This window comes from Lissotriton helveticus, chromosome 1_1 (assembly GCF_964261635.1).
Source record: "Lissotriton helveticus chromosome 1_1, aLisHel1.1, whole genome shotgun sequence".
NCBI classification, from domain to species: Eukaryota; Metazoa; Chordata; class Amphibia; order Caudata; family Salamandridae; genus Lissotriton; species Lissotriton helveticus.
The window spans coordinates 1707659358-1707686290 of record NC_136057.1 but is presented as its reverse complement, the minus strand read 5'-3'; the positions used below and the strand labels follow the sequence as shown (position 1 = coordinate 1707686290).

At 50.2% G+C, this 26933-nt stretch overlaps 1 protein-coding gene across 10 annotated transcripts in view; it reads left to right on the top strand.

Annotated features, from left to right (window-relative positions):
- Positions 1-26933, top strand: part of STAT2 (signal transducer and activator of transcription 2) — a 1031780-nt gene that overhangs the window by 224700 nt on the left and 780147 nt on the right. For all 10 annotated transcript variants that reach the window (XM_078689090.1, XM_078689088.1, XM_078689089.1 and 7 more), the window contains exons 4-5: positions 7883-8027; positions 10928-11026. In XM_078689090.1, coding sequence (XP_078545216.1) covers positions 7883-8027; positions 10928-11026 — 244 coding nt within the window. The remainder of the gene's footprint in view (positions 1-7882; positions 8028-10927; positions 11027-26933) is intronic.

Genomic DNA, 26933 nt, shown 5'->3' with positions numbered 1-26933 from the left:
AGAACAATTGATGGACAGAATGCAGAACAATTTCATTCATTCATGCCAGTACAGAGATCTGGGCCTAAATCCATCGTTTTTTTGTTCACCATGCCATTCCAGTTTGGACCCAGCCATATGCAAATCAGTCTTGACCCTGTGCCCAACGAGAACAGTCCAGCCCTATCTGCCAGGCCAGGTCCTCCCTGGAGTGGAAACAAGCATCTTAGGGCCGGTTTCGGGCTTTCAGCCCTCATCAGCCAGGATAGCTTGACTCCAGTGCCATGGAGAGCACGGGACCCACGTCTTAGCATACCCGTCCCACTTGGGTTGACAAATGCAAAAAGAACAATTGATGGACAGAATGCAGAACAATGTCATAAATTCACCTCATTACAGAGGTCTGGGCCTAAATCCATCGTTTTTTGCTCACCATGCCATCCCAGTTTGGACCCAGCCATATGCAAATCAGTCTTGACCCTGCACCCAATGGGAACAGTCCAGCCCGAACTGCCAGGCCAGGTCCTCCCTGGACTGGAAACAGGCTTCCTAGGACCGGTGTTGGGCCTTCAGCCCTAATCAGACAGGGGAGCTTGACTCCAGTGGCATGGAGAGCATGGGACCCACGTCTGAGCATACCCATCACACTCGAGGTGACAAATGTAAAAAGAACAATTGATGGACAGAATGCAGAACAATGTCATACATTCATCCCATTACAGAGATCTGGGCCTAAATCCATCCTTTTTTCCTCACCATGCCATTTCAGTTTGGACCCAGCCTTATGCAAATCAGTCTTGACCCTGCGCTCAATGGGAATAGTCCAGCCGGAACTGCCCGGCCAGGTCCTCCTTGGATTGGATACAAGCAAACTAGGACTGGTTTCAGGCTTTCAGCCCTCATCAGCTAAGAAAGCTTGACTCCAGTGGCCTGGAGAGCGCAGGTCCCACGTCTGGGCATACCCGTCCCACTCGGGGTGACAAATGCAAAAAGAACAATTGATGGACAGAATGCAGAACAATTTCATACATTCACCCCAGTACAGAGATCTGGGCCTTAATCCATCGTTTTTTCCTCACCATGCCATTCCGGTTTGGACCCAGCCCTATGCAAATCAGCCTTGACCCTGCACCCAATGGGAACAGTCCAGCCCGAACTACCCCTCCCTGGACTGATCACAAGCATCCTACGACCGGTGTTGGGTAATAATGTCAAACGGTTCAGGCTCTGCCTGCCAGCACCAGTGACCCACTGGGTGAGTGAGGCAGCAGCGTCACCGTCAGTTCACAATGCTAGAGAGCTGGCAAGAGCTGCTCACAATGTACTTTTCCACCAGGGTTCAGGCAAGCAACTACTCCTGGTGTGTATTTGTCTGGCTTGTTGTACAGGGGGGACAGAGCCAAGTGGGAGGTCTGGATCTCAGCTGCGGCGCTCGCTCCCGTCGTGGGGTGCATCCACCTCGAGGCCCGTGGTGCACTAGGCCTCTGCACTCCTTCTCCGACCGCCAAAGGCGCAGTAGTTGCAGCCCCCTCGATCTTCCGGTATCTCCCTCTATGCTGTACCCGGAGCCCCCAGGCACATGGACGGTCCGGTTCCTGGGTGCGGACTCTAAGTTCACTGGATTGTTGGCAGCAGGGAGTCTGGTAGAGTGGGGCGGGTTCCCAGGCGCAGGTAGGGCTGGGGAGGTGGGTGCGGGTGGCCCATACCGGTCGTCTTTGTAATAGTGGCTGGCAGGAAGGAACCAGCTGGGGGAATGCTGGCCCTCAGGACCTCGTGTGGGGGGATAGTGGAGGTAAGGCCTACAACATGCGGTCACAGACAAATAAGGGGGACAACCACTCTGGAGCTCGGTCTGTGTCGTCAGTTACGAGCACTGACGTCACGCTTTAATCCTACTCCCTAGTCCGCGCTGGGCCCAGGGAGTTGATTGCAAGAATGTAGTGTTGGGGACGGGTGGCTCACTACATCCCATCTAACCAATGGGTAGTCAAACAATAAACTAAAATAAAAACCTAACGTAACAAACTAATATATAAACATGGCGAAGTCCAAAGTATTCAAGAGGCAGCTCACAGTTTGTTTCAGTTTAACACAAAAAGTCTTTCAGTCGTGTGCTAGGTTGTGGGTTGGTTCGGAGCCGGTACTTTTGGCCTCCTCTGGGAGTGGGTACCTCTTCCCGTCCACATCCTGCTCCTTTAGCGGCCTCCCGGGCCGGAGTCTCTAGTTCTTCACCTCTCTCCCCGATAGGCGATGACTCAGAATCCTCCGTTGCTGCTGGCTCCTGATTCCCACCGGTTCTCCACCCTCTTCTTCTTCCTGAGCAATCACAGGTACGGTGGCTTTCTTGAACCAGGATGCGTTCCGTACTAACTGGTTGGTGCCTCTTCTCGCTGTGACCATAGATCTTTTTACTTGTACCACCTCCCACAGCTCTGGCTCAAATGATGTCTGAAACTTTGATCCGGGATGTCTATCTTTGACGACTACGTAATCTCCCCTGCAGATTTCAGATGGCTTGGCCCTCCTTCGCTGACTGACACTATCATTGATGCATTGTCTCATTGCCTGAGTGCGCACCGGGTCCAGCACTGTCTGCGACCATTTTTCACTTGTGGGAATCACGTCTCACACGGCCCGCTGTGTTAGAAGGTCACTGGGTGGTACAGTGCGGGGTCTGGCGGTAGGCCCTTAAGAACCGATGTAGACACCCTTCAAAGTCTTCGGCCTGGTTCACTCCAATTGTCAATGCTTTGTTAAGAGTTCTCATGAACCTTTCCACATCCCCGTTGGCTTGCGGCCATAAGGGTGTTATTCTGCGGTGTCAGATGTTGTGCAGGTTCAGGTATTCACGGAACTCTTGTCCCTGGAATGGCGGGCCATTGTCGGTGCGTACTTCTGCCGGTATTCCGAGGAGTGCGAATGTTTTTTCCCGTACTGGTTTGATGCTTTCAAACGCGATCAAGGCCACCACCTACACCACCAAGAATTTGGAGTGACTGTCCACCATGACCACGGTGTCTCCCATCCGGGAAACTGCCAAAATCCATGCTTACATGGTTCCAGGGTGTATTGCAGGGTGCTTCGGTAATGACCGGGGTTGTGGGGGATTCCGCCCCTGTTATCATACATGCATGGCATCCTCTGACCTTTTCTTCCACCATGCAGTCCACGCCCGGGAACCATACCTTGGCTCTCAGCCTAGCTTTGGTCTTCTCGACCCATTGATGTCCTTGGTGGGCCAGATCCACAGTTCTTTTCCATAACTTGGCAGGTATCACCATTCGCATGTCCCTTAGGATCACCCCCTCACATCCTTCGCTCAGCTCCTCCCGACATCTCCACAGCCCCAGATGGTATTCTCTCTCTTCTTCGGTCAGACCACTGGATCCTTGAAGGAACAGCTTCCACTGATGGTTGTGTAGATTCTCTTTGACTGCCTGTAGGCAGATGTCTTCTTTGGTTGCTCCCTGGATTTCCTCCAGTGACCGCGCTCGCTGGCAAGCGTCTGCCACAATTTGCTTCACAAATGACTCTGTGCCTTCGTCAACCTCTCCCCGGGTCCCCGTACCGATAGGGTGCCTTGACAAATAGTCCGCCGGGTTGTTGTAATGTTGTATTTGCAACGTCCATCGTTCGATTCGGGGCGGTCCATTTTGCGTACTGTGCCTGCGAACAAAGGTACCAATGGCTTGTGATCGGTGACCACGGTGAAGTTGTGACCGCACAGATAAATGTCAAAATTCTGACAGGCCCAGCGAATTGCCAGTGCTTCTCGCTCAATATGAACGTACTTGGTCTCCACTGTAGTTAGCGCCCGACTGGCATAGGCAATAGGCACCCACTCTTCTCGCTGATCCCTCTGAAGGAGTTAAGCCCCCAGTCCCACCTGACTGGCATCCACAACGAGCTCCGTCGCCTGCCCAGGCTTAAAATAGGCCACGTGGCCCCTTGCAGCAGCGCTCGCTTGATCTCATTGAACGTCCTGGCCTCCTTGCTGGACCATTGCCATCAAACATCTTTCTTTGTGAGGTTTCTGAGGGGCTCCGAGAGCGTGGCGAGGTGAGGTATAAATCTGCCGCAGTAATTTGCCATCCCCAAAAAGCTCCGGACTTCTGATTGGGTTTAAGTATGGCCGCAGCTCTGATAGCTTCCACTTTGGCCAGATCCACTTGCAATCCATTTGCAGAGAATCTGTACCCAAAGAATTCAACTTCATTGGCATAGAATTCACCTTTGGCTTTATGTAAGGTTAATCCTTGCTCCACTAACCTCCTCAGCGTCGCTCTGAGCCGCATATGGCGATCTTCCAGCGAGTTGGAGAAAATTAGAATGTCATCGCTGACATTTAGCACCCCCACCAGTCCTGACAGGGCCTCCTTCACTGCATCTTGAAACACTTCGGCTGCTGAGGAGACCCCAAAACTGAGACGTTTGAACCGTCGGAGCCCCACATACATTTAAAAGGTAATTATATATCAACTTTTCTCCGCTAGCACGAGCTGATGATATCCTGAGGTCAGGTCCACATCAATAGTAGGCATGATGTGCCTCTCCCTCTGAATTGCTGCATTCAGCAGTCTCATACCACAGAGGCGGGATCGCCCCTGGTTGCTTGGGCTTTGTTGTGATCACCAACGGTGACACCCACGAAGTGGGCCCTGACACTTTCTCTATCACTTTGTCCCTTTCAAGTGCTCTAACTCGGCCTCCACCAGCGGACGCAGGTGGAGTGGCACCCTGCAATGCCGTAGGGCCAAGGGCTTGATGGTGTCATCAGTATGGAGTTGCATTTCTACACCTTTCAGACACCCCAAACCACGAAATAGTTCAGGGAACTGAGGGATGTGCCGTGCAAACATCACGAGCCCCGCATCTTCCGCCGAATGTCCACCAGTATTGACCCTGCCCGGTAACAGGTTACATGAAATCGAGTGCGTGCTGAATGGTTCCCGTGTTTGACCTCCACCTCTATCACCCCCTGAAGAGGGATGGGCACGTCACCGCCGTAGGTGAAAATGTTGGCCTTCGTGAGTAGCAGTGACGGCTTGGGCACGAGTGCTTCGTACTGATCTGCATCAATAATGTTCACAGAAGCACCTTTATCAATTAGTGCCTTTACACTGTTTACACTGTTGACCCCAATCCATATCTGACACACGGGCGGCAGTCGTCTGCTTGTGTTGATGCCTCGTATGTTTGACACTACGAGTACTTCATCGTCTTCCTCGTCCTCTGTGATGTGCATTTTCTGGCACCGACTGTCCATGTCCTCAATCTCCTGCACGGCCTTCACACTCTGCTGTAGTTTTGTTCCTCGTTTGTGGCCTGCCCTCCCTGCGAGCTGCACTCATGCACATCTTCGCAAAGTGTCCATATTTGTTACATCATAGGCATTGTTTTCCTTGTGCGGGACACCCTCTCTGGGAATGATTCACTAAATCACAGTTCCAGCATCCCTGTTTGCCTTGGCGATCAATAGTGCCCCCGGGGCTGCCACCTCCACGACTGTATGTCTTCTTTATGGCATCCACATGCTCCTCCTTGATGGGGCTCTGGCAAAGTGGTTGCGGATTGGCGGGAAGATGTGCCAGCGCCGACTCCATCTCCCCCGCCCTCACATCAGCCAGCTCGTGAGATCTCCCTAAGATGAGGATGTCATCCAGCGATATTCCTGGTTGTCGTAATATCATCTTGCGCAGTTCCAATTACTTGCACCCCACAATCAGCTGTGCTCTGGTTTCAAACAATAGGTCACTCCCCAAGCAGGAACTTGCCAACTTCCGCAGGCGCGCGAAGAACATGTCAATGGACTCCTCCACCCTCTGTTTCACCTGGCGCAGTTTAAAATGTTCAAATTCTGGATTGACCTGCGGGTCAAAATGCTGATCAAGCGCTCCCACAGCTTTGTCATAGTCATTGCTGTCCCCCGTGTCTGGAAGGTCCTGGAATAGGTCGTAGAGCTCATCTCCCCCCATAAGCAACATAGTGAATCGCTTAACTGCATTATCTGTTTGTCTGGTAGCCACAAACTAATTTTCTAACTAACCAATCCATTTCCGCCACCTTGGCGCCGCCGTGGCCGGATCTGCCAACTGGCTGAAAGGGGGGGAAGTGCCTTCACCGTCATCCGTGAGCTTGCCATGCTTTCTGCTGCACCAGCCGCCTGTGCAGCCGCCTGTGCTGGTGGGTTGCTCATTGGTGAACCGGTCTGTCTCCTACGTGCCCCGCTGTCCTCCAGTATTGACTAGGTGCCCTCCTGCACGTTCTTGCTCCCCTGGTGTGCCCCACCTTCTGCACCACTGCCACCACACTCCACAATGCTGTGGTTTCCACACTGCTCCAGTCAGCCGGCGAGCACGTGGGTTTATCCTGCTATCTAGGCCCTTCTCTGTGGTTTGCACTGGCCTGACTGCTCCTCCTTGGCTCTCAGTGGGTTGCACGGGCCAGACTGCTCCTCCCTGGCGTCTCGGTGGCACCCTCACCAGCGCGCGCTCCTTCTCTGCACACGCGGTATGGCCGGGAACAGTGCATGAGCTCCTGCGCATGCAGGCCTGTCACGGTAGGCTCGCTCTCTTCTGGGCCGTCCTCGTCACACAGGACACTCGTCTCTCGCCTGCGGCACACACGGGGGACGCTTCGCCCCCTGCGGTCGCCTTACCGCAGACTTCACTGCTCGCCACCTCCACCTGGCTGCTCCTCCAGCGCCACCGCTCAGTATGCGGCCTGCACCAGCACGCACTACCAACGCGTGCGCGCGGGACGATCACCACCCTCGTCGCCAATGTAGTAGTGGCTGGCAGGATGGAACCGCCTGGGGGAATGCGGGCCCTCGGAACCTCGTGTGAGGGTGTGGTGGAGGTCAGGCCTACAGCATGCGGACACAGACAAATAAGGGGGACAACCACTCGGGAGCTCGGTGTGTGCCGTCAGTCACGAGCACTGACGTCACGCTTTATTTATACTCCCTGGTCTGCACCCGGCCCAGGGAGTTGGTTGCAACAAAGTAGTGTTCGGGCCGGGTGGCTCACTACAGTCTTGTTGGCCACTAAACCACGGGGCCTGCTCTAAGTGTATCAGGCAGGGCCTCTGACACCCCCGCATCCAACGACCCGCACACCCACCTGGTAATTGTTGCAGCTCCGATCACTCCGGCAGCCCCGGTCGTGCAGCATCGACGGCAACAGCCCCCCGCTGCCTAAGGCCTCACACCACTACTCGCTCTCTGGGCGCCCAGCAGCTCCTATCACTCTGAAGCTGATCTGAGCCGTCACGTCATGCAGTCAACTCCATCGGAGCCAACACACTCCTACGGCAGCTCCGGACTTCACCCAGTTGTCCCTTTTCACGTCACTACAGGTCTGCGATTCACCCGGAGCTATCGAGTTAGGGAGGCCGCGTGGTAGGCCGCTATATCCGGGGGCCACCTGGGGCCACCCGGCGTGGATCAAACGGAACGGAGAGAGGCTTCAATTGCGATAGTGTGTCTCTGCATCAGTACAGACGGACTTTCCTGCTTTTTCAGCCCGGATAGAGTCCTTCTTTTTGTCAGATTATGCCGGATTTAGTAGCTCGGCCAGCAGAGCCCACTTAATGTGCGTCCATCTTGCAGCCAGGCAAAGTAACGCCCCATGCTGGACAAATATTTTAAAGGTAATTGATGAGTACTTAAATTGCCAGGATCAGATACCCACCACAATAGGTGCAATGTAAAAGCTTGAAGTGTTTTTCTTTTTTCCATTCACTCCCTAACTGTAGACCTGCAATTTTCTCACACCTTATGCCAGCAGGAGCAGTGAGTGAGGAAGTCCGGTCAGGAGCACCCAAGTGGTATTTCCTCGCCTATCTTAATAAAACACCTCTCTCTGTCTCTCTCTCTCTCTCTGTGTTTTTACCTCTCCCCCAGGAATCATGCCCAGCGGGAGGCCTCTGTGGCTCGGGTCCAGCTTCAGAACCTGCTCGAACACCTGGACTATCAGTACAACCGCTTCACCCAGGAACATAACATCGTAGAAAGGCGCAGCATCCTCAAGTTCAAGCAGGAGATCCAGGTACTGGGCAACAATCTACCAGATCACAGACCATATGCACAGCATAGTGTACGGGCAGGAAAGGCACGCCCTGTCTAAGGAGTGAACGTGCAGGTGTACCGAGGGGAGGATGGTGCAGCAGTACCGAGGGGAGGATGGTGCAGCAGTGTATGAACAGCTAGGGAACGCAGCACTGTTCAAGTGCAGTGCAGCACCAGTGCTGGGGCGGTGTAAGGACTGGAAGCGACTGCAGCACCAACTGTTGTCGCTTTGTGACGCCGTCTAACAGTTCCTGCCGAAGACATACTAACTTTAAATCCCATTGTCACATCACACTGGTCTCACATTGTCTTTGTCTGGTGTACAACATGCCTTTCAATAGCCACTGGAGTTTACAACAAGCATTTGCAATGCAATACGTCTCGAAGTTACGCAACTTTGAGCTATTGACATTGTAAATGACAATGCCTTTTATTTTTGTTTTTAGTTTTTAAATAATAAATAAAAGGCATTCTCATTTATGCCAGTAGCTTAAACTCAAGTAAATGCGAGACCTATTTTATTTCAAATGCTTGTTTAATCTGCTTGTGTCTGCATACTGAACTGTTTTTCAGTTTCTTGTTTTTTTTTGATATTCAACTTTTTTGGGTATTTAAAACAGCAAAGAAAATTCATTGGATGCAGCTCAATCAACACATACAGCAGAGTACAATCAGTAGTTTGTATAGGTCGGGTCATTCTTCTGCAGTCCATATATACATCTTGTATTATTAGCTATAGAGGCATAATTCGTGCCGTACATCTCAAATCACAGTGGAAGTAGATTAAACCATTTCCCCCAAATCCTATGGAACATTTCCGGTGCCCCCGAGCTTCAAATAGGGCCTCTTCCTGGGTCCCGCACCAATCAACCCCCCTCCTCCTGTTTTTCGGTTTTTAACCCTCATAAAATTACGTGTATAGGTGTTAAGTATTATTACTTTTTTACAAAAAGGCTACTGTTCAGTGTTTCCACCCACCAAACTCCACTGTGACCAGAGGCGCAAGTGGAGCCAAATTTTGGAGTGGGGGGATGGGGAGGGGGGAGAGGGGTCTACTAAAAAAAATTGTGGGGGGGCTGATTCTTCCAGCAATATGCAGAGTGGAGATGCAGGGGCTCTAAGAAGGGGTGAAAACACAAGAATGTCTCTTTCACAAGTAAATGGTCTTTTAAAGACCTGTGAAGTACTCGGGTGCGGCTGTGTGTGTGCCGGGAAGCTGTGTCAGCCCCGCAGGGGTTGGTGCTGAAGCCCTTTGGCCCCAATGTTACTTGTATTATACATGGAAATTATGGTCTGACTGCTGTACCAGAGTTTTGACTGTATACTATCAAGTCTTTGATTTATCTGTTCTCAGTCCACCTCCTTCCAATTATGCTATTACTACACCACAAGTAAGTAAGTCTTGTTCGGAGAGCTTATTTGGTGTACAACTGGAATCCAAACTGCACAGTAAAGGGCAGAATTTGTAGCATGGGTACAAAATACAGGGAGTTTGCATGAGAGCAAAGAAAATGGTTTAATTTTGCTGCTCGAGCCAGCCTCTATAGCTGCGAAGCATGTGTGGACTTGTAACCGGAGGGGATTGACCAGGCATACCACAAGACATGACTTGCAGATTAAAACCTGGGTGGTGTGGGGGTTGAAATTTCAGGCGTGGAGAAAAATTGGGCAGTTGAGAGTTCCGAGACGTGGGAAGAAGTCAAGGGGGTGGAAGGTGTGAGGGAGTGAGTTGGAGGACATGGTGGTAGAAGGAAGTTGGATGAGGTGGTGGCCTTCGTTGAGGGTTCTATTGGCAGGTGGGGATTTGCTGCATAGGGCAGTGAATATAGAAAGTGTCTGGTCTCCAGGAAATGGTGGGTGTTGGGAAGGGATGTTCACATCCCTGGGTGCATGACATGGGGCTGCTCGAGGGTTGGGTAGCAGAAGGTAGTGGGGTTGGGAGTTCATGGTGATGGATATAAGATTTGGAAGTGGAAACCCATGGTGCAGGTAGTGGGCAGCCCATAGACCTTGCAGATGGAGGATGCTTCCTTTCATGCCTCAAGGGTTGAATGTGGCATTAAACCACCGGACTACAGGCAGCTAATATTAAGGCACAGCCACACAACTGCAAACACACACAGGCTCACAGGGCGATACATTAGACACGCTGCTACCCGGAGAATCGCACATCTAAACACGAAATCACAGACACACAAACCCACACTGTGAGTCACTAAAACACTCTAATACATACAGGGGGTCACAGATACACACAAACAAATGCACAGGGGACGTCACAGAAGCATAGCTACACACTGGAAATGGCACCTACACAAAAGCAAGGACACGCTGGGAATCGCAAACACACACACACACGTGTGCTGAACAGAGACACACAAACTGGCAGAACTCAGTGCGGGGCAGAGAAACTGAAACTAAAAGCTAAATCAAGCTTGTGGTGGGAGCGTGAGAGGCAGAGAGGACACGCCATCCGCGTACACATTGCCTGTCCGGACGCGCACATGTTTTGTCCCCTTCGCACACCAAACCGACAACAATAGTCTCGCCAAGGCGAAGCAACGCATGCGCTGCGTTCACTAGGTGATGCCTAAAAATAGATGTACTGCACTGGGGCTTTGGGTACCTCTGGAACCAGCCGGATTACTTCAAACCCCATGCTGGTACCTTTTCAGCTGGAGCTCTCAGTTTCCACATTAGTGGATATGCATTGATGCCATCAGTACCAAAGGATTCATGATCTAGCAGTTAGGCACATTGGCCCAATGTATTCTCCTTCCATCATTGTTCTGGGGCACCTACACTCTGCAGCTGCCTTCTCACCGGATTAGCATGCAACTTGAGATAAAATGTGTGTGTGTTTTTTTTATTAATCCACAGGCTCGGTATCAGGAGCGCCCAGTAGAATTAGCACAGATTATATTTTGTGTCCTGGAGGAAGAGAGAAAGATCATATCTGCAGCCAAGGATGCTGAGCAGGTACATTTATTACGCTACCTTGTTTTTATATAACCCAGACTTGTCTATTACTCGGGTGTAAAGAAATAGTGGGAGCAGGAACGTTATAATGATGTTAGAGAGAGAAAAAGTTGCTTCTTTAAAGGATTTGCTGGCAATTTAGGGTAAATAAAGTGACTGAATTTTGTGGTTCCCGCCCTCCGATGTACGAGATTTGTGAGCTCTGTAAATGAGCCCTAATCCAGGCCCTGATGAGAGCGAATGATAAAGAGTTGGGGTGATATTTGTATTTCCATTTATGCTTGCTGCATAGCATGTGCTGATTGCTTGCATTATTTTTGTTGTGCCTTTAATTTATTTTACCAAGGTGCTCAGTTTTCAATCTACACCGAATTCATTTTTTAAATCTGCTTCTCCATTAGGCTTCAGTAGTCCATCTTCCCTACCTCTCTGTGCTACTTGATCCACAGGCCTCCTCCTACTCTGATCCCATGACTGTTGCAATGTCTCTTCTCCTCCCCCTTTTCCAACCACCATGCTTGAGTTAGTTACTTTGGCTTGATTAGACTTCTCATCTATCTTCCTCTCAATTTCTGTATTTTATTAACCTTCCAGTTTGTCGAGCCTGAGCAGCTAACATGCAAATCCAGTTAGGGGCGTAGAAGTTAGGAGGGAGTTCCTGTAGCTGCTTCCATTGTGTGGTCCACTTAGGGCTTGAAAGAGCTTGGTTCTTGATAACTTTCCCTGTATCTCCTCAGATAAACTGCCAAAATAGCTTATTTGCCTTTGCTGTTCCCATTGATATAATTAACATTAACTGCACCTCCTTGTGGCTTCTAAGTCCCGGCCATATTACCTTCTCACTACCAATACTACTTCCTGAGTCTCACTGTCCTCAGGAAAATTTAGCATTTCATGATTCATCTTAAGTAATCTCTGAAGTGGCACCATCTTCCCATTCTTTTCATTTCCATTGATACTGAGTCACTTCTTAGCCTTAAATAACCCGCTGCTTTTTTAGAAAGCTGCACATTACACCGGACACATCCCCTTACTGGGCCTTGTAGCAATAAATAATCTAAATGGTCTTTAGGAAACTGTGTCTACTGGTTGTACATGGATTGTTACCAGATGAAACTCGACCTCCGACAAATCTGGTGGGTTTTAGTAAGCTTCATTTTCCTCTGGACACACCTGTCGACTTCAGAGCTCTCAGACCGAGGCAAATTTAATGCCCTGCCAGAATCTGCATCCTGTGACGTCACTGTTACTCTTTTCCCACAACCTCACGTATTGGATACTTTCATCTTCAGGATATTTCTGAGCACATTCAAACAGTGGGACAAGTAACCATACTCTTGCATGTACTCCCAATTCAAGAGAAATTCATTACTGTTCATACTCTCCCCACTTCCCCATCCCTTTTCTGCTAATGCGCTTATTGACCTAATTTTTCAATCTATAACAGCCTTCTTGCGTCACTGTCCACCTTCTCTCGTCTCTCCCAACTCCAACCTGTTGCTGCTCTCATACCTTTTTCTCCCATCACTTATAAAACGCCATCTCCCTTTCCTTCTCCTCTCAACTGTTTAAAAAAAAATGCTGGCCCAGCACCACATTGAACTCAACAAAAAGGCATCTCTCATATCTAACCTCTTTATGATGGGAGACATCCCAGGCTGGTGAGTAACTGGAGATGGTGACTGTGGGGCAGTAGGCACCAGGACTCCCACAGTTCAATAGTTGTCTCTAGTGTACCTCCAACCTTATTAGCTGGCAGCAACTGTGCTAAGGAAGAATGGGTAGGACTTCCATTCTACTGGGTCTGCTGGGCAGGATTAGGGGGACACGGTACTGGGGCACCGGTAGACCATGAAAGTATTGCTTGCACACATTTTTTGCCCCCTAGCCCCACCCAGCTAAAAGCTTCAGCCAATGGATGGCAGAGTAGGGTGGACATGTGGCAACCTTCCCTGTGACTGTAAGAAGTTGTTCTGAGCTAAGTGACAGCCTCTGCCACAACCCACGCCAGTACCCCAGCCAATGAAGGACCTGCCCCATCCTCCCTAGCAAAGTTGTATCCATTTGCAAGTTCCAGTTCCCAAAAATAGGCGTAATTGGTGCCATAGACAAACATCAGCCAAAAGTATTCCCCTTACTGGCTCAGCCCATTGTTTGTGTGGACCGCCAGAACTGGAAACTTGGGAACTTATTTGTAGCTTTGCGAACAAGGACTCATTCACAAATGTGACAGATGTTAGTCCATCATTTTAAATGTGTCATTGACTATATGGGGGATGGGATATCCGCAGCACTATGACCGATTCTCTCCCCCCCACCCCTTCCTTGTTGTAGACCCCACCAAATTCCTACATTCTTACCAGATTCCTCTTGTCTCCCCAATTCACCCACCCTACATTTCTAATTTTCTTACCTTCCAATAATCTCCTAAATCTCTACACTTTGACCATCCCACCCCCTACCTAACCTCTTCTCTTTGACTTCCCACTCCAAACACTGACTATGCTATATTTTTATCTTCGTAAGATCACTGAGAAAGAATCTGTTCTAATCATAAACCTTTCACCCTTACCACCACCAGTGTCCCAGAGTTCTCTGGTGCACTGTTAGGTTCTATGTTGGTTAGATGCTTACCTTTATCACACCTCTGTGTTCTCTTTCCGGCTAATCTATCACCGAACCCCCCCTCCCTTGCCGACAATTCTGCCTTGTCTAAAGCCTTTCTTTTTTTTTAAATAAATTTGTTTTATGCAACTGAACAATAAGTACTTAGGAAGTCATGTATGGTGCAGTAACAGAAGTAGAACTCAAATTGTTGCAAATATAATCATTATCATTGGACCCATTTCCCCCTCCCGGCCAATGAAAGCCAATATATGCCGTTGTCAACTGTCCTCGTTGTGAGGGCACTGTGTCTTGGACCGAGAAATGGTTGTCGGTAAGTTGGCCGAATAGTCTTATGAGACATTATAGATTCAGGTCTCTGCCGAGGTCTCATGCGTCGTGTGACCAGTGGACTGATGAGTCTTGATTCCCTATATCCAGCCCAAAGTGTTTTCTCCATGGGTACCATATCCTGTGAAATTTCTTTGGGCACCCCTGCTACGATATGTGACTTGCTCAGCCGTCATGTACATGTCCATCCCCTTAGTCCATTCCTGTATGGACGGACTGTCAGCCACTCCCCAGTTTCTAGCTATGTCCCGTTTGGCCACCACCAACCCCAATGAAGCAAAGATCAACTGGGTCCTAGTGACGTCCACTTTGCTAGGGATCCCCAGGAGCACAAATTTGGGTTCCATTGGTAATGTCACCCCCAAGACCTTTCCCAGTAAGCCAATCACTTGGGTCCAGTATGGCCTGAGTATAGGACAAGCCCAGAGCGTATGGTAGTTGGAGCCTTGATGACCACCTCCCTGGGATGCATCAATGCCGCCTACCATTCGATATTCTCTAGGGACCCCATGTCCCTCTCCCATCTTGTTCAGAGACCTAGTCAACCGTCGTGAAGATTATTATTGATGGTTTTATATGTGAAGGAGACCGCTTTACCAAGAAGTTCTTCCTGTAGGAGCCTACCTTTTAGGGAAGCGTATTCCAGGAGTTGCTCATGGGGGATGCTTTCCGCCTGCCACGCGTGTCGCAGTTGTGCATACTTAAGCAATTGAGAATCAGCCATATTATATTCCTGTGTTAATTTAGTCCAAGTTTTAAGTTCACCTTTTTCAACTATGTCCCCTATCGTGGAAATGCCAAGGAGGTCCCAGGCCTCGAACCCCAGTAAGTTTGCGATTTCTCTAAGCCTGGCCCCCTCCCAAAGCGGTGTGGAACGCGTAAGCCACTTCGTCCAACCCAGGGTCCTGCTAGCCTGCTTCCATGCCATTAGTGTCACTTGTGTCGCCGGTAGCAGTCTTGAGCTTCCCTTACCTCCATATAGATAATGTAGGTGTGTATGAGGTTGCATTTTCTGCCTTTCAAGACAGTATGTGGGGTGGTCTCTATGTTTGTGCGCCCATATGTTGATGGGGATCAAGTGGGATGCCCAATAGTAGGCCTCTACATCAGGGAGTGCGATTCCTCCATTGTAGGGGTTGCGTCTCAGTGTCTGTAGCGCGATTCTAGGGTGTCCATCCTGCCAGACTAGAGATCAAATTTTGCTGTTGATTTCAGTGAAAATAGCCCTAGGCAGCAGATGGTATGTATTTTGGAGGGGCGTATAAGAGTTGCAGCAAGGTGATCATTTTAAAGAGAGCAGCGCGACCCAACAAAGTTAACAAAGATCTTTCCATCTCTCTGTATCAACCTTAAAGTTGCCCAGGACGACATGCAGATTCTCGCGTCTGCACTCCTCCGCGTGGTGCGTTTTAACACAGATACCCAGATACTTAAAACCTCTCGACACCACTCGCAATTCCTCAGGAAATGGACAATCTAGGGGGTGCGTCCGATGGGCTGTATACCGTGGATCTATTCCAATTGATTTTGTAATCAGTGTTGTCTGTACTCGGTAATCAAATCAAAGAGAATGTAAAGGGAGATTTTCTCCTCTTCAGCATCTGTGGGTGTGATGTGGAAACCCCGTATCGAAAGAAGAAGCCTAATAGCGCAGGCAAGAGAGTCCAGAGTAAGGGCAAAGCGGAGGGGCGATAGGGGACAGCCCTGTCTAAAGCCTTTCTTGACCCCATTGTCCTCGACAATAGCAACTTATGTGTCTTTGTAAACATCAGCATTTAGTTAGATATACCCAATGTAACCCCAACAGATCTCTTCTACTGATCTAAGAAGCAATATACATGCACCAACCAATAAATGGTCTTTCCACTCTGTCAGTCATACTCTGGGTGCAATCTTAGCACTTCACAGAAAACACTTTTTAACCTGCACTGACTGCCATGCCATCACCTTTCACCTCAGCCAACCAACCATATGGACTACTCAAATTTCCCCGAAGATCAAGACCTGTTTATGACCTTGGAAGAAACCAGATCTTTGATTGCATCTAAAACCTCCCTGTTCCTTGCAAGTCAACACAACATAGGCTGGTTCGCCAATGAACTTCAATATGTAAACACAGAACCCTTCAAACACGTAGGACCAAACAATGTATAAAAATGACAAACTATATTTCTGAATCCACTGTAGGTTATAGAAAATTAGCCTCAGAAAAGGTAGAGACAACCTATCGTGGCACACGCTACCAAAGCCATCTGCTCATCCAGAGAACTGAGCACTTTCAAAAAATTCTAAAACTTTCAATGAACCTTTGCTTCTACAAAGCCAAAACCCGAGCCCTTGATCCAAACCTCATGGTCAAACTCCCACCTCACTGTTGATCAAGCCCTCTTATTCATGCAAATGGATGATGGCTACACCATGCTCAATAGCCTCATTTACTCCTCACTCGCCTTCCTTAGGGGGACTCTACGTGCTGCTTCACGCCTCTTAAAATGCATGAAGAAATGTGACCACATTGCTCGCACACTAATTGAACTCTACTGACTCTTACTGCTGGCCCTCACCATCTTCAAAACCAACTGCACCTTCTACAAAGCCATCACATTCAGAAACATCTGCTATATGGCTAACGAGGTTACCACCCCTGTGGTGGCTCTTAGTACATGTGCAGCCGCTGAAGAAATGAAAAAAAAAAACACAAGGCAGCAGGCCTTCTCCATTTATGCACTGAGGATCTGGAATTATGTCCTAGTATGCAGCCTGACGCTCCCACCCTAACCCCTACTCCAGTATAGGAAATAGTTGAAGATGCATGTCTTGAAAAACTCTACATGGTGACAAAATAGCAATATACTTCCACTCTCAGAACTTGCTTACCCTTCTAATCACTTGTTGACAGGACAGAGCTCTGCAGCCTTTCGGCTATACACATGCTCTATTGAAACACACAAACACATAAAATACACATTCCTTTGAGACCTCCTAGCAATAACCACCAAGCTTAAGACTCCTTGCCACAGCCCTCCTCCCACTTTCAGTTGACTGCTCACCAGGTAAGAGTGTTCATCTAACACTCCCTCGCCAGCATATTTAGATATGAACCTCAACATTTCTTACATCAAGCCAACGAACAAGTGTTTGACTACTCAGACCTGTAAACCTTAGGATTATTGTAATTGGGTGTTCGAGGCATGTGGGCTGCTGAATTCATATCTATAGCATAGATTGCCGCCTAGTGTTGGGTCCGGATGATTGCACATTGTTGTCCTGGAAGAGTCTTCGAAGTATCACGAGATAGGTGGCTCCTCCCCTGGACTACAGTGCGCCTGGGCATCGACTCCATCCCCAGATTGTTTTTTTCCGCCATTGGGTTCGGATGTGTATTCGTTATCTCCAGTTCGGAATCGATATAGACTTTCTTAAGGCCTGAAGGCCTTTTCCTATACCGTCGGTATTGTTTTTGCGCTCGGTGCCCAACTCTGTTCCAGCTCAGTCCCCGAGTCGGACGTCCCGAGGAGTCGCGTGACTCTTTGGTGCTTGAGGCCCAGTCGACGCAGCAAGACTTTCAACGACACATCATGGAACGGAGCCCGTTCAAGAAATGTCCCGTGTGTGGATCGAAGTATCCCCACATCGACATCCACCCAGTGTGCAACAAGTGCCTGTCGCCGGACCACGATGAAGCCAACTGTATGGCTTGTTCCCGGTTTCGATCGAAGAAGACGCTTCGGCGCGTGGCGCGACTGGAGGCCCAGCAGTCGGCACCGGTGGACATCTTCGAGAGAGAAGACGCCAACGAACAAGAAGTTCATCTGCAAATTTCACCTCCTGCGGAGGAGATCGACTACGACTACGACGTCGAGGCGCTCGATGCAGAAGAAGTTGTCGACGAGGTAGGAGACGACAATGAGGCCTATGGGGCCATGGAAGATAGCTCAGACGAAGAGCTCTGCCCCGTTCGAACAATCACTAAGGCTCAGGTCGCGGGATCGCCACACGGCCTTACCCAAGACCTTGCACCCAAATCCACGGCCTCGCCTGCGGGCCCGGCTACGGACACTTCTGCGGAGCCGCCGGTCGTCAAAACGAAACCGAAAGTAAAACCCTCGGTGTCGACGAAACCGAAAGTGATGGAAACGCCAACGAAACAGAAGACGTCTGTCCCTCTGGCCGCCTCCTCGTCTTCCGATATGTCGGGGCGGCCGCAGCCGAAGAAGCCTGTCGACCCGGTGAAGTCGACCAAAGGCGTCGAGCCAAAGTCGGTCAAGGGCGTCGATCCAAATTCGAACAAGGGCGTCGGGCCGAAGACTGGGGCCCCAACCCCGGGAGTCAAGGCCGCCGACCCGAAGTCTTCGGCGCCTAAGGCCGTCGGCGCGGAAGGAGGACACGGCGCACCTAAGAAAGCTGCTCCTGTGCCTCGGCCGGAAAAAACCAAGACATCGACGCTCGAGTCTTCACACGCTGGTGGACCGAGGACGTCTGTCGGGTCGACGAAACCGTCCGCTTCCTTTACGAAGCAGGTGTCGGACTCACTGCAACGCATCAGGAACAAGGCTTCCGCGGTCGATCCGAAGGATGCTTCCACCCCGAAGCCGGCTCCACAACGCCAAAGTCTTCGACTCCACCCCTGTTTACGTTGCCGCCGAAGGTGGCACCGAAGGCCTTCGCACCAAGGTCGGTCGCCAACGCGCCCGTGCAAGGGTCTGCAGGGTCGAAGCCTTCTCTGCAGCTTGAGAGCTTGAAGCATCGACAACCCTTGATGGAGGAGCAGTCGGAACACTTTATCGACGCCGACACCGGTAAACTTACCCTCTACAAGAGAAAAATCACGGCAACGCAGCCTTTGGAGTTCTACACTATTCCTTTGAAGCGCAAGAAGCCTTCTACGGATTCCCCGGTTCTGGTTGAGCCATTTGCTCCACAGACTCCTTATTCAGATGTGGAGGCTGGGGAAGGTGATGACGAAGAGTATAACTTTCCTGCCACAACTGATCCTGAGGATCACCAGGACTCTTGGGCAGATGCTGGGGACCCAGGGGATCCGCAAACTGCCCCGGACACTCAAATGTACAATGTTAAACCATCTCCTACTGAGGATTCTGCAGCATTTAATGCTCTCATTGAAAGGGCGGCTAAAAACCACGGCGTCGAGCTGCACGCTGACCCTGTTGACGTGGACTTCCTTTTTAATACCTTTTCCACAGCAGAAAAGACTGTCAAAACTCTCCCAATGTTGAAAGGGGTTCTCAAACATGCTGCAGACATCTTTAAGGAACCCACACGTGCAAGGGTGGTCAACCCTAGAATTGAAAAAAAATATAAGCCGGCACCTGGAGACCCTACCTACATCAAGGGCCAGTTGCCATTGGAATCTCTGGTAGTTTCTAATGCCCGGAAGAGGGCGAATTCGCAAACCACTGGTGATGCTCCTCCCCCAGACAAGGAATCTAAAGTGCTGGAGGCATCAGGAAAGAGGGTGGCGACTCAAGCAGCCAATATCTGGCGTATCGCAAACACTCAGGCACTCTTGGCCAGATATGACAGGGCGCACTATGACACACTAGAGACCCTGTTACAACATCTACCCGATCAGTATAAAGAGGCGGCGGAAATGCTCATTCAGGAAGGGAAGCTCATCTCCAACGCTTCTATTAAATGTGCGCTGGTTGTGGCGGACACCGCGGCCAGGGCCATTAACACCAGTGTGATGTTGAGACGTCAGGCATGGCTCAGAATCTCCGGTTTCAAGCCGGAGATACAAACCACCATCCTCAATCAGCCGGTCAACCCTGATAGGTTGTTTGGTCCTGAGGTGGATACCACACTGGAAAAAATAAAGAAGGATACCGAGACTGCAAAGTCCATGGGAGCTCTCCAGTCCCAACAGTTTCGGGCCAATACTTTTCGTCGCTCAGGCAATAGAGGTGTTTCCAGAGGCCAGATGTCCCAGCAAACGCAATACACTAAAGGTGGAGCGCAGTCCTCTTACACCAAGCAGAGTAGAGGTGGCTATCGGGGCAACAGTGCCAAGGGCAGAGGCCGTGGAAATAACAACTCCCGTTCCTCTGCCACCACCAAACAGTGACGCCCTGCCACTGCCCCCCGACCACACAACACCTGTCGGGGGAGGCTCCAGCAGTTCCTGCCAGTCTGGAAATCCATCACCACAAACAGGTGGGTCAGAAAACGTATACAGTTCGGTTATTGTCTGGAGTTAACATCCACTCCACCCAACATGCCCCAAAACACCGTCCTATGTCCACAGAGCATTTGCACTTATTGCAGCAGGAGGTACTAGTCATGCTGCAAAAAGGGGCAATCGAGCTTGTGCCGGTGGAAGAAGAAGGCACAGGAGTGTACTCCCTGTACTTCTTAATCCCGAAAAAGGACGGGTCCCTCAGACCCATTCTGGACCTCAGACCCCTAAACCAATATATTCTCTCAGAACACTTTCACATGCTGACGCTGCAGCAAGTTCTTCCGTTGCTCAACCAGGGAGACTTCCTCGCAACCTTGGATCTCAAGGATGCATACTTTCACATTCCTCTACATCCATCACACAGAAAATACCTCAGATTCACCATTCAGGGTCGGCATTATCAGTTCAAGGTCCTACCTTTCGGAGTGACCACGGCGCCCAGGGTGTTCACAAAATGCCTGGCGACAGTGGCTGCGCACCTCAGAAGGCAGAACGTTCACGTTTACCCTTATCTGGATGACTGGCTTGTCCAAGCAAAGTCGGCCCAGCAGTGCGCCGCCAACATGTCCCACACCATTCACCTTCTTCACAGTCTGGGATTCTCACTGAATTATCCCAAATCGCACCTTCAGCCAGCCCATGTGCGGCAGTATCTGGGCGCGACGATAGATACTCTGGCGGCCACGGCTCAGCGGAATCCTGTGAGGATCAACAGCATTCAGTCGCTCATCCAGAAGTTCAGACCGCGACACTCGCTTCCAGCAAGAGTGTTCATGCAGTTGATAGGCATGATGGCCTCCTGCATCTTCATAGTCCCGCACGCGAGGCTACATATGCGTCCGCTTCAAGAGTGCTTGGCACGTTAGCGGAATCAGGCTCACGGACAGTTAAAGGACCTAGTGTTGGTGACCGGTCGGGCATACAACTCTCTGCATTGGTCGAATCCACACAACCTTTGCAAGGGCCGACCGTTCCAGGAGCCTGTGCCACAAATCATCCTAACGACGGACGCATCTCTACAGGATTGGGGAGCTCATGTGCTCCACTACACAGTGCAGGGACTATGGACAACTCAGTAAAGGAAGATGCACATCAACCACCTAGAGCTGATGGCGATCTTCATGGCAATGAAGGCATTCAAAGTACATCTGTGCAACAAAGTCGTGTTGATCCGGACGGACAACATGACAGCCATGTACTACATTCAGCAGCAGGGAGGTACCCACTCTCCATAGTTGTCTCATCTGGCTCAGAGCATGTGGAAGTGGGCCATTCAGAGAAACATCTTCCTCATGGCGGAACACCTCCCGGGCAAGGACAATCAGATGGCGGATCTGCTCAGCAGGTACAGCCACCAAATGCACGAGTGGGAGTTACATCCATCAGTACTCCACCCGTACTTCCAGCAGTGGGGTCATCCACAGATAGACCTGTTCGCCACAAGGGAAAACGCAAAATGCCAACACTTTGCCGCCAGGTTCCCTCACCCACATTCGCAGGGCAATGCGATATGGATGAACTGGTCAGGCAGATTTGCGTACGCTTTTCCCCCAGCACCTCTAATACCGCTGGTGGCACGAAAGCTAAAGCAACACTCGATGACACTCATCCTGGTTGCTCCAACGTGGGCACGCCAACCATGGTACACCACGTTTCTATAACTCTCCGTGGTACCGCATCAAAGGCTGCACCTCACGCCCAGACTTTTGACGCAGAGCCATGGCGACATTCAGCACCCAGACCCGCAACAGCTCAACCTGGCGATCTGGCTCCTGCAGTCTTAGAATTTGGCTACCTTAACTTGCCTCCCGACTGCATGGATATCATACGGGAGGCTAGAAAGCCCACCACCAGAGCTTGCTATGCAGCGAAATGGAAGCGGTTTGTCGTTTACTGTACAGAACACAACATCAACCCGCTTGATGCATCCACTCACATCATCATCTGTTATTTCTTACATCTTTACAAATGCAAGCTGGCATATGCTTCCATTCGGATACACTTATCCGCCATAGCAGCTTATCTCCAAAACAGGCAGCATCTCTCCGTTTTCAGAGTGCCTGCCATTAAAGCCTTGCTAGAAGGACTGAAACGGGTCATCCCTCCCAGGACCCCGCCGGCTCCTGTATGGAACCTTAATGTGGTCCTCACTAGGCTGATGGGCCCACCTTTTGAGCCTCTGCATCCAGGCGCTCACTGTCCAAGAGCCATTCATACAAATTCACTCGAACAGGGTGGTGCTGCGCACTAACCCTAAATTTCTTCCTAAGGTGGTTTCACAGTTCCATGTCAACCAGACCATTGAACTGCCCGCGTTCTTTCAAAACCCAGAGACAGTGGCCGAAAGAATGCTCCACACTCTTTTTTTAAATTTTTTTTAAAGAACCTTTATTTCAATTAGCATGAAATTACAAACACGGGCCTACAACCAGTGTGGCCGGCCGCTAATTAAATCGAGCAGAAATTAAGGCAGAAGTATCACTTCAATCCGGCGCTTAAAAACAAAGCCACATCCAGGATACAGCAGAGAATCAAGATAATACGTGATACCAAGGATTTGAAACGGTTCATTTTTAAATAACCAAAAATTAAATCAAAAATCGACATCGCATTGTCATTACCGCTCCCAACACAGTCAGCTGAAACACATTATCACTCCGATGGTGAACATAGATTGAATGGGAAAGGAGAAGAGTACCAAAGTCAGGATAAATGCAATAGTCACGTACCAAGCACGGTATGCGAGCCCCACCCCTGAAAAGGAACGTACTATGGGAGACATGAAGACGACGACATCGAAGAAGGAAAAGGGCAAAGGGCCATAGAAACAAAAAAGGAACAGAAAACAAACCCATCCCCCAACCCCCCACCCTGCACCCCTGCAAAAGGCTACGGCCTACCCCCCCAGCAGCGTGCCTGTCGCCCTAAATGAGAGACCCGAAATATAGAAAAGAAAGAGAAAAGAAGAAAAGAAAATTGAGGAGAAGGGCCGGCGATTCGGTTACCCATTCCCTCCCACCCCCGCATACTAGAATCGTATCAACAGAAGCAGTATAAAAGTATAAGTATCAGCAAGCACATAAAACGCAATCAATTACAGCCCCACTAGATGTGCCCTTGAATCACCATTAACCAGCAAGAAGTCCCTCCAAATCCCAAACGAGGTCACCCCTGGCCGCTTCTGGCAATAGTATCGATGATGAATAGTCCTGCAGATGAGATACAATTCGGTACAAAAGGTCCAATCGTTCCAATCAGACCAGGTAGCGCAGCCGCCCAACATGGTCGCAGCCACCGAGAGACAACTGACGATGCATGGCCGATGTCGGAATGCAACAGTACCCAGACCACCAACAGTCTCCAGTCCAAAGACAGGTCCGCCAAGCACGGAACGGAAAGCACCGGATGTGGGAAACACCGCAGCACAGTCCGGGCCTCATGTACCATGGATCGATGTGACTTCTCCACTCGCTGGACAGAAAAAGGAACCGGTGAGACAACCACTTGCGGAACAGGTGCGGCAACAGTAAGCTCAGAAACCAAATCTATTCGTGCCTCCAAGTCTGTAAACTCATCCGGGGGATAGAACACTGCAGCAGAGGGAGACGCAACGGCACCAACTCGAAAGCAACCCAGTCCGCTACAAAATGGCGGGTCAGCAATGGCGGCGATCCTTCCTTCCAAATCCCGGGCTCCCCGGAGCAGGGCAGTCCGCAGGGTTGTCAGTGCAGCCAATACGTGGCCACTCGTAAGCGTTTCCCCACAGTGCCAAACCCCGGGGGTCTCAAGTTCAGCAGTTTCTCCGTCCCCGGGAGGGGCGCACCCCGAGGCGCCATCCGCCATTTTCAGCCGTCTCGTTCTCCTCCTCTCCCCCTCCACTTCAGAGTCTCGTCCGACCACTGGAGTCAACAGGCCCCAGGGCTGGATCTCAACAGTCGGCGCTTGCTGCAGAAAGGAGAGTCACCGAAAGGCCGGACATGCTCCCCGCAGCTCGCCGGGAGCCACCCGCTGGATCCCGGACGGGACTATCAACATGGCCGGGCGTCTCACCCAAGGGGAACCGGGCGACATGGGCTCTCTCCGGCTCGGCAATATCTTGGGTTCACGGGGCAACCCACTATTGGGAGTGGGTTGATACCAACTCTCCCGGCTCGCGGCTCGCAGGCTCCCACAGACCGGCTTCTCAACCCGACCAGGGCCGCCAACGCTACGATCACTGCAGGGCACCCTCTGCACTCGAGGCCCCGGCTTCAGCGCCACGAAGGCCGGCAAGCGGACGGGGACGGTTCTTCGGATCTACTGCACGGTGGAGCCCCAGAAACAGACGGTAAGTGATTGCTTCCCTTCAGCAACTTAGATCGGCAAACCTCGCTCAGGATCATCTTCAGGATATACGTGCGGGGAGGAAGGGCCCACGGAGCCGAGCGTTTATGCAACCGTTCCGATCGCCATCTTGGCTCCTCCCTCATGCTCCACACTCTTGACGTCAAACGAGCTTTGATGTACTACATCGATAGGACCAAGGATTTTAGGAAGACACAACAACTCTTTGTTGCCTTTTCGGCCCCGCACAAAGGCAACCCCATTTCCAAAGCAGGTATAGCCAGGTGGATCGTTAAGTGTATTCAAATTTGCTATCACAAGGCTAAGCACACTTTAACGGTCCCCCCCAGAGCCCACTCCCCCCGCAAGTTGGGGGCCTCCATGGCTTTCCTTGGTAATATCCCTTTGGAAGACATTTGTAGAGCAGCCACATGGTCTACACCACACACATTTACTAAACACTACTGTGTAGATGTGCACTCCAAGCAGCAGGCAGGCTGTTCTTAAGACACTTTTTCCAAAAGTCTGCCGCTGGCACAGGTGGCCGCCGTTAGGGGAGGGACTGCTATATATTCTATGCTATAGATATGAATTCTGCAAAAAACACAGTTGATGGACAGAATGTAGAACAATGTCATACATTCACCCCAGTACAAGGATCTGGGCCTAAATCCATCGTTTTTTTGCACTCCACACCACCCTGGGTTAGACACTGGCTATATGCAAATCAGCTCTGACCCTGTGCCTCATGGGAACAGTCCAGTCCGAACTACCAAGCAAGATATGAATTCAGCAGCCCACATGCCTCAAACTGAATATGCTACTTACCAGTATGCATCTGTTCTTGGCATGTAGGGCTGCTGACATCCTGCCCTCCTCCCTGGCGCCTGTAGGGGCTGCAGATTTGAAACTTACTCTTAGCATGGTCATCGCTCACACTGTTACACTCCATCTTCGCCACAATGGCTAAAAACAATCTGGGGATGGAGTCGATGCCCAGGCGCACTGTAGTCCAGGGGAGGAGCCACCTATCTCGTGATACTTCGAAGACTCTTCCAGGACAACAATGTGCAATCATCCGGACCCAACACTAGGCGGCCATCTATGCTATAGATATGAATGTCAGCAGCCCTACATGCCAAGAACAGATGCATACTGGTAAGTAGCATATTCACTTTCTTGGGAAAGCTTACAGAAAGGATGCCATTCTTGCAACTTTTTTTGTAAGAAAACAACATTCTTTCCAACTACCAAATTGGATTTTCCTCTTCAGCTGAAATAAAACCTTGCTGATTGCTATATAGTACATCATCGTATCAACAGTCTATCAGAGTGGAGCCGCTGCTCTCCAACCTTACCTACCCTTGGTTTATGATCTCGCTCCACCATTCTGTCTTACAGAGTGTGGGTGATCTCAAAATACGAGACATTCCATTCATGGCCTCACCTTTCCTACTAACTCGAGCTATCTATGAGACCACAGTATTGCTCCCCTTCTCTTCAATGTTTACCTCATTACTTTCTGCCCACAGGCACAACACCCAATTCTTCCCATATAGATCACAATCAGGCCAACAGATTGGAACCACATTGCTTTTCTAGTCATACCCATGATGTGAATGCATTCTAAAAATGATGTAATAAAGTATAATGAAAGCTGAGTAGAGATGTATAATTTCAGTGTCCACTACGCAGGCATAATTTTTCCCTTTATTCAGTGCATATTTAGAACCCACTCATTCGTTAGAACAGTTTTTTTTTTTTTAAAACCTTTATTATATCGTTCAACACAAAATACAGAAGTAGCCCTGTATCGACAGGGGCCGGTCACCACATGTATGCAGAACGTATCAGGAAATCCAATAACACAGCTCTTCAGCCGACAACCCATAGGTCCGGCAGCGGTAGAGGATAGACGATGTATTGAAAACATTTCGAGATCAAGGATATGCCTAAGGTTACATTTTATATTTAACCCCCCCCCCCCCAAAAAAAACAAGATAAAGAAGAAGATACAGGATTTCCGGAGCTACACACTGGAGGTATAAAAATGCGGGTAGGCGTTAAAAGGCAGTCATAGATCAAGATAGACCAACAGTAAAAACGCAAGCGCCAGTATGTTCACTAAGGGAGAAGAACAAAGCTACCTATCTATCATCATAACCACCCACCCCAAACCCCGCCCACTCATATGCTGCAGGATGAGATCGAAAATATCGGTTCGAGGCATATGGGCTGCAGATGGTACATTTATGAATAGATCGCCATCTGGTGTTGGGCTCGGATGATTGCACTTTGTTTTTCTTCTGTAGAAGTCTTTGTCGTCATAGATGACTCCTCCTCTCGGTGTTAGTGCGCATGGGCATCGGCTCCATCCTTAGATTGTTTTTTTCCGCCATCGGGTTCGGATGAGGATCGAAGCGCTCCGGA